The sequence below is a fragment of the Cyprinus carpio genome, chromosome A2 (assembly GCF_018340385.1).
Source record: "Cyprinus carpio isolate SPL01 chromosome A2, ASM1834038v1, whole genome shotgun sequence".
In the NCBI taxonomy this organism is placed as follows: domain Eukaryota; kingdom Metazoa; phylum Chordata; class Actinopteri; order Cypriniformes; family Cyprinidae; genus Cyprinus; species Cyprinus carpio.
The window spans coordinates 24,071,340-24,086,632 of NC_056573.1; the positions used below are offsets into that span (position 1 = coordinate 24,071,340).

The 15,293-nt window shown below is 35.5% G+C and overlaps 1 protein-coding gene and 1 long non-coding RNA gene across 3 annotated transcripts in view; both read right to left on the bottom strand.

The window, feature by feature from the left end:
* Positions 1-1,723: 1,723 nt before the first annotated feature.
* Positions 1,724-6,781, bottom strand: LOC109062688. Its single transcript, XR_006153178.1, has 4 exons — positions 6,507-6,781; positions 4,964-6,027; positions 3,695-3,735; positions 1,724-3,526 (listed from the first exon to the last, which is right to left on the bottom strand). It is a non-coding gene; the product is annotated as an uncharacterized LOC109062688 (long non-coding RNA).
* Positions 6,782-8,994: 2,213 nt separating this feature from the next.
* The window catches only part of LOC122134860 (interferon-induced very large GTPase 1), a 35,838-nt gene continuing 29,539 nt past the window's right edge, over positions 8,995-15,293 (bottom strand). For both annotated transcript variants that reach the window (XM_042711724.1, XM_042711732.1), the window contains one exon: positions 8,995-14,489. In XM_042711724.1, coding sequence (XP_042567658.1) covers positions 9,696-14,489 — 4,794 coding nt within the window. In that variant the 3' untranslated portion in view covers positions 8,995-9,695. The remainder of the gene's footprint in view (positions 14,490-15,293) is intronic.

A 15,293-nucleotide genomic window follows, 5' to 3' on the forward strand; every position in this document is an offset into this window, starting at 1 on the left:
TAAAAACTTTTAGATTTGAGCAGGATAAAAGCCCGCTCAGAGTGTCACAACTATTCAATGGTGATGTGTGTCAGTTGTTTTTTAAAACATATAAAAATATTTGAGAATCGTAAGCACCCAGATAGCAATGAATGGCGCACAAAAGTCTATTCTATTCGCTTATCCCTCCAGGCTTGCAAGTTGGTTTTTTTTTTTTCACATAAAATGTTATGCAAATACAAAGCAAACAGTCAGAAAAAAATCAGTTGTCATGCCTGTTCTAAATATTAACTCCACAGCCGTGGTAAGTGAGATTATTTTTGGGTACTGTGAAATTATGAAACTATTAAATATCTGTTTTCTTTTTATTGACAATAAATGTGGAAAACAATCTATATTGCAATTTTGTGTATAGCAAAAGTACACTTTTTAAGTAACATACTTAATGTGATGGTAGAAAAAAACTGCATTTATAGTATAGCATAAGCACCTACAAGTTATGAAAATCCATCTGTTAATCGCTGTGATGCTGCATGCTTTTCAATGCAAAACACTTCTGAATATGTGTAACTATATCAATTTAATATTTAGTGTATTTAAGTATACTTAAGTAGCACAATTAATTTAACCTATTGCTAATATATTTGTAAACTAAATTAATTTAGGTTAAAACTATCTTCTAATTACCCTTAAAAAAATTCAGTGTTAGCTGCTATTAGTATATTTATAAGTGTACTTAAATGAGCACATTTGGGGTGGAATTGACATACATTTCTAACATATTTCTGTTGAAATAATTTAATTTAAACTATCTAAAAGTACACTAACAATGATCTATTATTAATGCGTTAAAAATGTACTTGTAAGAAATACAATAATAAAACTATTCTGTGTAATTTTTCAATAGTATATCTTATTTTATATGCACTAAAAATACATTTAAAATATCAATGGTATTTAGTATACTTTCTTAATTACACTTAAGTACTACTTTAGTATTTTCACTAGGTGAAAATAAAGTGTACTTGCGGTGCACTAAAAAAAAAACTTAATTACAAGAAAGTAATTTGTAGTACATTTCTTATTTTTTTTGTGCTAAAAACAACTGTAAAAAATACAATACATTATAAATACACTAATTAAAAAGTATGTTTTAATTTAAATAGTAATTAAGTGTAATTAATAAAGTATACTAAAAGCCTTATTTTTTAAAAATGTATTTTTAGTGCATAAAAAAAAATATACTTTTGAAAAAATAGACAGAAGAGTTTTTTTATAGTGTATTTCTTACAAGTACATTTTAACACATTAAAAATAGTTCATTGCTAGTGTACTTTGATAGCTATGTAAAAGTACACTAACAATGAACTATTTTTAATGCGTTAAAAATGTACTGTAAGAAAATACACTAAAAAAAACTCTTCTGTCTATTTTTTCAAAAGTATATATTTTTTTTATGCACTAAAAATACATTTAAAATATAAATGGTATTTAGTATACTTTATTAATTACACTTAAGTACTACTAAAGTAAAAATATACTTTTAATTAGTGTATTAATAGTGTATTATTTTTTACAGTTGTTTTTAGCACAAAAAATATGAATGTACTACAAATGTACTTTCTTGTACTTAAGTGTATTTTTAGTGCACTAAAGTACACTTTTTTTTCACCTGGGGTATCAGTGTATCAATACTGCAGGAAAGGAGAAACCTGTTGACACTGTTTCAGATATTTCAATATTGATATGCATCGAAAAATCGCAAACTTTTACAACACTAAAATATACATACATGTGAATGTGATAAATTATGATTAAACAGCCGAAACACTGACAAACTAAAAAATCAATCAATCAATCAATGGAAAAGCTGTTGAACAGCAACTGGTATCCATTCAAGAATTCACTGCTGGTGAAAATAAAGTGCAATTAAATTCTAACTTAAGCAGCCTCATCTTATCATATAACTAACCGCCTCAACGCATACCATTGCTATATCCAACATGTCATCTAGACTACAAACCGAAAGTGTGAGCTATAGAGTAAAATATTTCCTGTTCCAAAACAAAAAAACTAAACAAACAAAACAACAACAACAACAACAACAAAAAAAAACACGTTATATTTGACCATAAGGTGTCTTCGACAAATTTCTAAACTGCACCTTTAATTCCTTATTGTATGGGATTTGCTCTCTGTGTAGCCTATGTTTATGAGAAAACACTTAACATACACAAAAGTGAGCAGAGCAGGGTAAGATAAAGATCCTTGAGAAACAGCTTCTTACCTGCATATAGTTGAGAGTAGAAACTATGAAAACTGAAAGAAAAGAAAATCACAGTATGAAACAACAATACACATAGACTGACGAATACAACATGTATAAGCATAAAGTGAATAGACCATTCAGGTATGTATAAACACTAGTGATGACGTGTTTTGTGGGCGGAATCTACCTGGTGGCAGAATGTGACTGTTCTGCAGAAGTAGTCAGATGTGAGCGCCTAAAATATTTACTACATGAATCATCTGGATGCCTTCTCCAGTTATTTTAATGGTTTGCCAGCAGAATACAGGTTGTCATACACTAAAAAGCATACAAAGCAATATGGAGTGAGGTTTCCTTTCCTGACCCATAGAATACTCACTGGGCTACTCGCTGTCGGGTCTAAGGACACGTAATGAGGCTGTACTTGTAAATATGAGGATACAATTCTGTAGTTTTGACTGGTTTTAAATTCTAATTTTCAGTACTGCATTGACTGAGGAGGAACATAAATTAGATTATAAAATAGTTAAATATAGTGGTATGTAGGCCTATTTATGTTTGCAAATGTATTTTATTTTTGTAATATTTTTGTAAAGTCAGATTTTTATTATAATACTGCTTTGATCTGTACGCTATTTACAATGGTTATACTATTTTTCATAGTGTGATTTTTGGTGAATTGCATTAAATCAAGAAACTTTTATACAGGCATCATAAATAGTATAATAATAATAATTGTTACAAAAATATTTATGGACATATATGAATATGATAAAGTTAGAATTATTTTGTGTTAAGTAATAATCTATATTAACTGGCTTTGAGATAAATGGGAAAGTATAGCTTATAGAGCTCATAATAGAACATCAATTGTTTGGTCAGTTTTAGCTGCAAATTGTATTTACTGAACAGCTAGCCCAACTGAGATATTAAAATCTCTTGTTCAACAGAAACAAAGTCAAGAATGGAAAATTCAAACCACATAAAGATACACATAAAGAGTATGATGATTACATAAAACTATTAAAGTCATGAGGGGAGCAGAAAAGGACTAATTTCTTTTGACACACAATAGTAAAAGTATCTGTATAATTCAACAAGAGTTATGAAGTCAGCTAGTTAAATTCAGACTTTAAGTTCTGTCCAGTCAATCATCAAAGTGTTTTTACTCAGCAGTGTGTGATCTTCAGCAGTCATAATCAAATGAAGGTGTTTGGTTTTGTCCTACTGTAGGTTAGCGGTGGTCCATGTATCCCCTGTAATCTTCTGGGTCAGAGTCTGAAGAGAAATAAAACAAATCGCAGATCACCACAGAGTAGTTGGGTAATTCTGATTTCTTGCTGTCGGAAGCTTCATTTATCTGTAACTCATTCAGCATGGGGTATGACATGATATTTATTATCTGACATCTGCAGGAACAGAGATGAACATTCGTTTGAATCTCACCTCAACATCATCATAGTCTGTATCATCAGCCTGTTTGACACCTGAAAGGGTCAGAATATAAATTTACTGCACAGATTACGGGTTGTGTGGAAACATGTTTGTTTGCATTTGATTCTGTCAGATTTTAGCCTCAAAAAGATAAGATTTCTCTCATGTAAAAGACAGCCAGCCTACAAGTTTAATATTGATCAGTATTCTGGATTCACTAGACTGTTCTTACTAGTATGAAGTTAGTATAAAGGTAAAAGAAACCTAGTGGTCTGACCATAAAAATTGCTACAAATAAAATATAGCAATGTATGAAATTCAAGGTTGTGAGTTGAGTATTTGTTGCCAACAACCAAGATTTAGTGCAGTCAGAACACAAGCAAAGATTTTAAAAGAAATCTCTTTAATAATAATAATAATAATAATAATAATAATTTGGTGCATTTAGAGGAATTTTAAAGAGTCTTTTGTTGTGCTCAGAATGATAATGAACTACAAAACGAGACACAATGATGATGAATCTGGGTTTAATATACTATTGACCAATACAATTTTTAGGCTGTGTTACATTAATCATGTTTGCATTGTTTCTCAATATAAACCTTGTAGCTAATTTTACTCCAAAATAATTTTCATAATCCAACATTCTTTTAGTACTAAAGAAACTGTTAAAGGTATAAATATGAGATCAGTTTTTCTGAAGTGAAAGTGAAAGTGATGTGTGGCATCTCATATTCAGAATCTGTGCTCTACATTTAACCCATCCAAGTGCACACACAGTAGTGAACACACACACACACACAGTGAACACACATCCGGAGCAGTTGGGGTTTAGTGCCTTGCTCAAGGGTCTCATCTCAGTCGTGGTATTAAAGTTGGAGAGAGCACTGGTTATTCACTCCACCCACCTACAATCCCTGACAAACCTGAGACTCAGACCTGTGTCCTTCGGGTTACAGGTCTGACTCTCTAACCATTAGGTCACGACTGCCCCTATTTTTGCAGCAACAGTAAAGGACAAAACCAGCAAATACTATCACTCCCACAACAACACACACAATAATGAGCACAGTCATGGACAATGAACTATAAGAGTGAGAAATTTGTTGTCTTTCATTCACTGGAAAGTAAAAGATGAATAACTGCAATAATCAGTCTATTCATGTTTTACTTTATAGTCATATAGCAGTTATCATTATAAAAAAAATCATTAGAGAAAATTCAACAGAGATTTGAGTTGTGAGATAAAGACTAGTTATTGATGTTAAAACAGATATTTACCTTCACAGAGTTGTTTAATGTTTATTCTGTCTTTTTTCCAGCTGACAGGGTTGCTGTGGTTACAGATGATGGATTCCACACTGCAGAACAGGATGAGAGTGTTGATTCCGTCTGATGTCACTTCTTCTCGTGAGCAGCCGTAATGTACAAAAGTGGAGCTGAGTGTGAAGTCAGTGTAAAATTGACAGAACAGGAATCACAGTCAGGACAGGAGCCTCCACAGCATCTGAAACACACACATTTAAACCAAAATCAGAAACACATTCACAGTTTCACAGCACAGTGATTTTAAAAAAGGTTTAAACATTTATATGGTAAAATAAGACAACAGCAGAGATGCTGTTAAATGTACATTAAAATATAAGCGCAATGCAAAGTACAAAAATTATCCAAAAATGCAGCTATATTCTCTATGCAAAGGGTTTTGAGTAAAAATCATCAGGGGAAGGACTCCTGTTGTTTTCTTTAACTGAAGTTACAGAAACACTTGATGTATTTAAAAAAAAAAAAGTAAAATATTTTGAATATATCAGTAAAAAAGCAACTTAAATTAATCTTATGAACTGTCTTTAATCCAGGAACACATTCAATCAGACAAAGAAATGAGACTCACCTACAGATACTCTGTATGTAACAATAATGCTGTCTGGTTGTTGAGTCAATAACAAGAAAGTATTCTATATTTGCGCACTCTAGTGTTGAATGTGATAATTGCAATTGCGCAGTAAAGACGTGTTCAAGCTAAGCTCCAATCAGAGTGTCTGTCTTATGTTATGTAAGTGCACAAACATAACACTGATTCTCCACTTGTTTTTGCTCTGTAGAGTCCATTGTCTGTCTTTGGCATGTTCCTCAGTGATAAAGAGAAGGTTTTATCATTAAAATCTACTCTGTCTTTGTAGGAAGAGAGCAATCATACTGTTTTAGATCCACTTATATAACTATACTCTCTGATTTATCATTTCTCCAGTATAAAAGATCAAACTCTGGTAGTTGTTGTGTCTGTATATCCAGTTGAACAGAATCTCCCGTCTGAACAAACACAGAGATCTCAGCACTGAACCCTGAGGAGAGAGAAACACACAGTTCACAACATTTTACACCTCCCTCACTCTGTGTCATTCACTCACACTAAATACACCTGTTTGGCTAAATAAACACACCACAAGGGGTTTATAAGCAATACAATTATTGTTCTCTTACATGATTATGTCATCTGTCACTTTAACATTGCCATTCAGTTCATTATATTTATAGTTAATATATCAACACATATATAGAAATACATGTAGGTATGTGGTCTCTCTAGACCATGAGACAAGGAATCAATGCATGGATATAAAATATATGTTTCTGTTATATGTGATTCATAATATCACTAATAATTCTAATAAATATAAATAAGATACCCTTACTGAGATGTAGAATTATAGCAAACTAAATGTAATTGCTTTTTTACAAACATCATAAAGCACTAAAAAAAAGACAAAACATAGATTAGAAATTGTAATTATTGTATACAATCAATAACTGAGTTTATTACCTGTGTTTGAGATAGGGAGAAGGATGAAGGACGCAAACAGGTGATGTACTGCCATCATAGCAAACATCAAGATGGCTGATGGCAGATACTAATCAATTACTACATACCAAATATATATTTTAATTGTTTTCCCAAAAGAGAACAGTCTCAAATTTCCACACAGGAGGGTTTTGTTATATTTAGACATCTTTACCACACACACACACACACACACACACACACACACAGGGGCGGACTGGCCATCGGGAGCACCGGGACATTTCCCGGTGGCCTGATGGTCAGTCTGGCCTGCCGGCCGCCGCTGTGCAGTCGATCAGGCTGACGTGCAATAGGCTGGGATGCAGCTGCGAATTAATTGACGGAATTATGAATCTACGAATCAGGCGATCGCGGACACCACCACATGACCCAACATCAGCGAAGCACTGCCTAATTAGCTATATCCAGAGACAGGCTTCATCTTAGAAAACCGTGCAAAAAAACGGAGTGTAAAAGCAAAGGAGGAGCAGAGCGGGAACGTATAGAAAAGAGAAAAGCCATGGCGACAGACGCATTAAGTTGATGCAAAATCCCAGCCATGTTCACCAGTAAGGGAGCAGGTCGGTCAGCATTACATTTACATTATATTTACTAGGGGTGGGACGGTTCACTGAAAAAATCGAACTGTTCGGTTCTCCGCACACGGTTCGGCACGCGCTGGAAACGCTGTTCAACTTAAATCTGACAAAGCATCTGTAATATGGTTTACTATAAATAACACGTAAAACAAACAGGGTTCAGTTAATATATGTTTCTGTTGATGGATGAACATTCTGGCTTCCCAGACATTACAACAACAGCGATAAAGAAAAAAAAAACCCGTGGCCAAACCATTCACTCTTGTTCAGTACGAATACGAACACTGGATCAGTGCATTCTTTTAAAGTGACAGTCTTTATATTAATCGACCAGCAACAACAAAGAAATCACTCACTGCTCTTGATTGAAAAGCTTTTGTAACTTTAATAAAGATTTATCTTTAATTTGTAGTCCAAAATGCAATGCTGTTTTACATTTGATTACTTTATTCAATTTATGTACCTAAAAACTATGCTATACTTACTTACCCTGAAAGTCAGTTTATTTTATTTGTAGCTTTACTCTATTGCATTTATTTGTGCTGTTGCTTGTAGTTAGAATATTCTTAATAATATGATAAAATATATATTTTTTGAAAGTATCGTTTTTCCATAAACATAGCACATACAACGTAGCGAAACAGTGACTCTAAAACTGTGAAACAAACCTAACCGTGAAAAAGCTGAACTGTTGCACCCCTTATATTTACGTAATCATTTGGCGGACGGACGCTTTCATCCAAAGAGACTTACAATAGATACAAACTATTCTAAAAAAAAGTAGTAGGTAGTCGGTAGTAGGACTGTGATCATGGGGACATACAACTGATGGCTGCACAATTAATATAGATTATTGAAAGTGCTTATTTCATATAGCAGAGAAACTAGATGTGCAGAGTGAGAGAGAGAGGGATTCAGGGAAAGATGGTATAGATGGTGGATTCCTAGTGAGTTTTTGAGGGTTTATTTATTAATCCATTCATATTATGTATGATAGTCTACCTGTTACATCAACTAACAGGGTTAGCCTACAAGTTTAGCAGTCTGGTGGACACATGAATTGGGTGGTGGTGACTGCAGCAACAGAGGTGGTCCCAGCCTGATTTACTGTCCCAGTCCGCCACTGCTTTCATGTAATTTAAGACACACACATGCACACACACACACACACACACACACACACACACACACACACACACACACACACACACACACACACACACACACACACACACACACACACACACACACACACCAGGTTGAAAAAAAAAGGCTGAAACAAATGAAAACAGAAGGAAGGAAATATCAACAGTCTTATCACACTAACACACTGTGTGTGGTTTGAAGTGCTGCATTCAAACACTATTTTGAAGACATCAGCAAAGATTTATTTAGAGTGAGGAGGGATTTCTCTCAATAGAGGAATAACATCGAAATGACTATGATGAACAAGTGATATTAATATGTAGAACCCACAAACTAGATAAAAATGTGTGTCCCACTTTACATGAAAAAGCCTAAAGAATAAAAATGGGCACTTATTATTCCTTCAAAAAATTAATGCACATAGAGCAACACCGCAGACATTTGCCACAGCTGTTGATATTAAAGTATGGATGAGGGGAATGTTTTAAATTACTATTAAATTACTACTTAATACTGTTATGCATTAAAAAATATTTGTTGCAGTTTAAAGTTTATTAAAATGTGTATTTTCTATTACACATAAACTTGCTCTATTTATATATTGTCTGTCAATATTAAAGCTAAAGTGCACGTAAACACATTCACATTATAGAGCTTTTTACTTTTCTGTTATGCATACAGTAGGTATATGTAAGTTATGCGCTAATAAACAAACAAAAACAAACTTCAGTTCATTCACCCAGCTTTATTCAGAATTTAAATCATCACACAATTTAATAAAACCTGTAGAACTACAATATGTCTGTTATATTCTAATATGTAGGTACTATAAGAGCTTTCTAAAGATTAAAGTGGTTAACAATTAGGAAACCATGGAGCAGTTTCATCTCTGGTTAGCAAAACAATGTAGTTGGCTTTTGTTTTGTTTTTTACCCGTTGACTCTTGGTTTTCATCCAGAGTAGATATAAGATACTACAATATAACTGTCTCCAAAAGTATGTTCAATATGAAATAAAACAACAACAACAGTAAATAAAATGCAGATTATACAGTCAGAGCCAGAGCATTACATTGCATCATCACATCCACTAATTTCCTAGCATGGATCAGAAGATCTGATTTAGTCACAAAAAAATCTAAGACGTCACAAAAATAAAAATGCATAAACAATTTTGACTGAGTAAATTATGAAACATTTCCCACTGGCTTTAACAGTCACGTTTGTCTCTCTATACTCTGATAGTACTGATCAACGCATTTACAGCGCATCTAAATTAAAAGCTCAGCAGTGTTTATAACAAAACTATCATATAAAAGCACAATGTACTGCATATATCAGTTCAGAAACAGTGTTGTGTGAAACAGGATGTACAAATATAATCTTTAATCAGGGAGCTGACAGAGTGCCATTTGTTTACTTTTCCATTACATGTATTTATCCAAACTCTCCAGAGCTTCCTTTTTTGTGTATCGTTTCCATTCATCTGGAATCTCACCATTTCCCTGGAATGTCTTCCTGTAATACTTTTCCAGATCTTTCTGGAACCTGCACACAAACCACTTCCAGTACGGCAGCTCAGAGTGGTCAGGGGTGATGCTCCAGTTAGCATATTCAGGACCTCCTCTTCTGTATTCTTTCCAGGGAACTGTATCATCTGAGGAATTTGGGTAAAAGGATCGATCACTCGATACTGCTGTTGTGCAGATATCAATAGCAAGGTTTGTTGTTCCTCTGTAAAACCACCCATTCAGTCCAATATTGCGGTGGAAAGGAACGCAGTGATCTCCAGGATGGCGCTTCATTGTGTTGGTGCAGATGGCTTTACAGAAAGGACACTGAACCCAGCAGCACTGACAGAAGTGCTCAATCAAAATCTCATCTGGTCTATTCCTGCACTTCTCCAATTTCATGTCATTAATGCTTTTAAAACTGTTCTGTAGGTTTGTCATCTTCTCCTTCAGACTGTCACTTAAATATTTTTCAAGAAAATCCAAATCTTTAATTTCTCTAAGATCACCACATGAATTCTCCGTGAGTTTCAGCTCATCTGTCAGGGCCGTGGTGAAGCATCTGAACCACATGCTACCATCTCCACTCTTACTCTTGACCTCTCCTGTAGCTGCTTTCATTGCATTATTTACAGTCTGCTCCTTTTGTTTTAGATTTCCTTTGAAAATATTTAGAACCGTTTTGTTTTGTTTGGTGAAGTAGCTTTTCACTTCATTCTTTATGAATTGTTTGAAGTGTTCTCTGGGATTATGAATATATTTCATGTACTTCTCAAAGTCCTCCTTTTCTGCAAGGGATCTCAGAATGTGTTTCTCTAGATTTGGTCTGTTCTCACGTAAAGCTTTTATGTCCGACCTCATTTGTGTGGCCAAATCTTTAGCAGTTGTGTTGTAAACTGCTTGTAGAATAGATGGTTCAAGTTTGCTGCAGATGAATTCACATAGTATGGTTGTTGTTGTTGCTCCTTTGTAGTAGTTCTTGAAGATGTTCCAGTATTGAGTTTTCTGGTTATTAAGATAAAGTCTTGGGTCATTTGTGTCTCTGAATTCTTTGTGGAGTTCAGTAAAAGTCTGTCTGGCAATCTCACACACATGGAGACTCAGATCTATGGTAAACTCCCTTTTTAATTTGTATTTTTGGCTTTCGGATTGATGTTTCTGTACTGATTTTTTAACACAGTCTGTTATTTCTTGAACAAAACTCTCATTGTATCCTCGTGTTCTAACTGGTGACTTCTTCATTATCATTTCAGTTTCCTGAATAATTTTGTGAGTCAGATCCCTTATTGAGTAATGAAGTTCAGCATTTAGGCCCATGTACTCTTGTGGCTTTGGAGTCCTTCGAAAATATTCTATGCCTGACATAATTTTTTGACCGAACCGACTGAACATCCCACTCTTTTTTTTCTTAGAGCTTTCTGTAGCTGCCATTTCATCAGAGTGCACCAGATGCTTCTTTAGTATCATGTAGTCACAATAATCACTCCGGCGGTCTATCAGTTCATAGTTTTTTTGTTTTAAGCGCTCATCTACAAGAGTCAGTTCATGGTTTTCAGATAATATCCGTGTCACATCCTCCCAGAAGTTAATGTCTGCCAGTGGAGGTGTGTCTTTGGTCATTTCAGTGACCCATTTACTCCACATTTTGTCAAACTCCTCCTTAAGCATATCTTCATCTTTTCCTTTATTTTTCAGTCTCAAAGCTAGTTCCTTGCTCCGACTGAAAAGCTTGTTTTCATACTCTGTCCTTCTTTGATCCAGCTGCTCCCTGGCTTTTTTCCGTTCAATTGCTCCATCTAACTTCCTTTTTGTTGCCTTTACAAGGTCATCATGAAGATCTTTGATTCTGGTTTCAAATCTTCCTCGCCACTGACATAGAATTTCTTTGTCTTTGTCCTCCTCAAAGTAAGACATGATTGATTTTTCTACCTGCTCCTTGATCATCCTCATGTCAGCCAACAAGTCATTTTCCTGAACCTTAATGCTTGCATTGTCAATTCTGTTGTAGAATTTGTCTTCTATGCCGATCATGGCACTTCTGAGGCTCCACGTCCAGTCACTATATTTAGTTTCCAGTTTTCTGTATACCGCAATCTCGAGTGTGTTTTTGAAGCTGAACACAAAGTTTTCATTCAGCAGTGCATTCCACAGATCATTAACACGCATTCTGAACTGAGATAGTGTAATGCCATTAGATTTGGAAGCTTTTGAGAGAATGCTGTCCTTTAACTCCTGAATATTTCTGCTGTAGTCGGGGTTCGGTGGTGCCATTGGTGGGCTGCCTTCCCAGAGCTGTGCAAAATACTTCACATCATTCTGAACGTCAAACGCAATGACGTCACTGAAAAACTCTGTATCACAGTCTTCCTCTTTAGCGGCGAGTTTAGTCATCTCATCCAGTTTCTCCTGCAGTCGTCTCCTTCCCTCCATGTTTTTCTCTCCAGCTGTAACATCAGAAACGTTCTGATGCACAAACATGCAGCTTGGATTCAGTTTGATCTTCTTCATCCTCATGAAGGCCTGAAGAACAATCTGAAGAATGTCCTGCATCTCAGCTGTGTTTTCTCCAAAGACATTGATCAATGTCATATTTCCAAGACCAACAACATATGTGGCCATTTCATTGTCATGATTTCTTGTTGACCTTCCGGCCAGTTCTAGAGCACGGAGTCCTTCAGTATCAACGACCAGAATATAGTCAAACTTCAGCTGTGCTTTCATCTCCTCCGACACTCTGACCAGCTGCATGAAAGCTCCTCTGGTGCATCTGCCAGCACTGACGGCAAACTGCAGTCCAAACATGGCGTTCAGCATGGTGGATTTCCCAGAGCTCTGAATCCCTAAAACTGACAACACATAGACCCTCTTGTCTCCCAGTTTCTGGATGAGTGCATCAAGAACAGCAGTAACCCAGATCAGAGGAACATGGGCTGCATCGCCATCCATCAGCTCCAGTGGAAATCCAGAGATCATCATCTCTGCTGCAAGACTTGGAAGAGAGGAGAAGTTTAACATCAGGTCTTTTTTGTTTTTCTTTACAGATGAACATGATTCATATACCTGACCGATCTCTCTCAGTATGTGCTCCAAGCCAAAGGTTGCAGCTTGTAGTTTCTCAGATACTTTCTCAAGTTCGACTTGTGCAGCACTCATTTGCTGTGATTTATCATGTTTCTTTTTAAGATTGAGGACTGTTGACCATTTTTCATCATATTCACGAAGAAGGCCTGAAAGACTTTCAGCAGTGAAGTTGTCTAGCATGATGCCCAGCCATTTCAGAAAATATGTCTCATTTCCTAGAGGTGAATTCAGTTTTTGGATAAAGATTTTCATAAACTGACTTAGGTCAGATGTTTGCTGCAGTTCACGGATTATCTGCATTTCTGATTTTTTGGAACTTTTGTTCTTTTCGATGTTGCTTCCCTTATGTAGTTCTCCTAATGTAGGTCGATGAAGTTCTTTATTCTTCTGGCACCACTGATGCCACAGGTTTCCCTGACATGGCAGGAATGATTCTTTGATTTCAGTCAGATATTTATCCTCCAGTAAAGTCATCATCTGCTGTGCTGCTTCTTTTCCTTTCCTGCAGTCATCATCATTAACCTCATCTACACTGACATTGTTGTTTTTGGACACATCTTCAAGCTTAAAGAAGGAACATGATTCAGTAGACAAGAGTCCATTTTTTATAGCTCTTTTGATTTCTTCAAATACAACTGACTGATTTCTGTCTTTCAAACCAATTTTGTATTTCCCTTTCCGCATTTGTGTCAGAGCTGAATCATTGTCAGTAAGAAGGCAGATGAGTGGCTTTGAGTCCTTGTAGAAGGTTTGGATCTTGGTCATGCTTTTGTCATTCTTGTCAAGTTGTGGTAAAATAGCAACATTTACAGAGGCCATTTCAGTCAGGACACCCAGCTGTTTTTCATGGGCTCCTGCATCACCATGGAGGTTACAGAACGCAACACAATGATTAAATCTGTCTGTTTTCTCTCCAGATGGACAGTACCAAGCGATCTCCACCACTCCGTCCATCAGCACTCTGGTTCTGCTGCTGCCTGGGCAGTTCCTGTGGAAGAATGTGTTGTGTTTCTCATTGATCAGGCTGTTCATTAGTTGAGACTTGGATGAGGATGCAGGACCAAACCTGAAGAAAGCCACCATTGGGGTTTCTGCTTTGTAGACTGGCTGGATTTTGCTAGAGATTTTACTTGTTTCATCAATTGTCTTCCAGCTCTTGTTAATTTGACGAAATGTCCAGAGCGGGAACTCAATCTGTTGTGTGAATGGATTGGGTACAAGCAGAGGAAGTGCGTACTGACACTGTGACAGTTTAGTCACGATGAGCTGCTTTAGGAAACTATCAGCACAATGAAACACAGCCATCTGAACATCCATTAAGTGGACAGGATCTGATTTGTTTGTTTCATCTGAGGGTCTAGCAGTTCCTCCAAAAATATTATCAAAGGCATCAGCATCATCTTCAGATGGGTCATTGTTCCTTTGTTGTGTGTGTTGTTCATTATTCTCTATAATCTGGAGGTATCTTGCTCTGTAGTCCATCATCATCAGTTTCTGTAGAAAAACTGAAGCCAGCTGCTCTTCTGCACAAAACTCTTGGGACTGTGATTGTACAATTGGCTTAAGAAAATCTACAGTTCTCAGTTTGCCTTCAAGATGAAGCCTCTCAATGAGTTGCTCTGCACATAGCTGAAAAACACAGTACCATAAAAAGTATAGTTGGAAAAAATGTTAATGTGTACACTTTTTGGAAAATGTAATACTGTACATTAAAAACATATGACAAATATGAATATGCTCCCTGATCTCACTGTTACATGTATCGGTAAGTAACATTTGAAGGTATAAAAGCGTAGCCTAAATATTTGCAAATTTGGATAGACACTGAAGCTAAAACTTAAACATTATTACTTATTTACAGCTATATAAACATAAAATCTATTATGTCATAAATATATCTAAGGCTCCATTTTTAATATTTTTAGATATATTTTAAATCACTTAACCCTAACATAACAGGCAGATAAACATACAGTGTCAATTATTTTAGTTATAATATACGCCTGCTAGCCATCTTTTTCATGCCTTATGACGCTTTACACAAATTATGGAATTAACTTCTATTAAACTGTAAAAACTAGGTACAATCAGGTGACATTGTTCTACTCACCCTTCAACCATTGATCATTAAAAGGAAAACAATTTGGATTAACAAATTACTTTCAGCAAACCACAAATAACCCCAAAAGCTTTTATAAAGATTATTTCTTCAGCAATACTACAGATCACTGTGGTGAGACCTGTGCACCCACAATCTAATATTGGTCTAATGTTATCCTTCCCATTTCGTAAACCAGGGAAGGGCTGTAACATAATCTCATTGATTATAAATACAATAGAATCAACAGATTAATTACATTAATTCATAGATATTCAGTGTTTGTAGATTCAATAGGGATTCATTTTTGTACTTCTCTAAGTTGTTTATACACT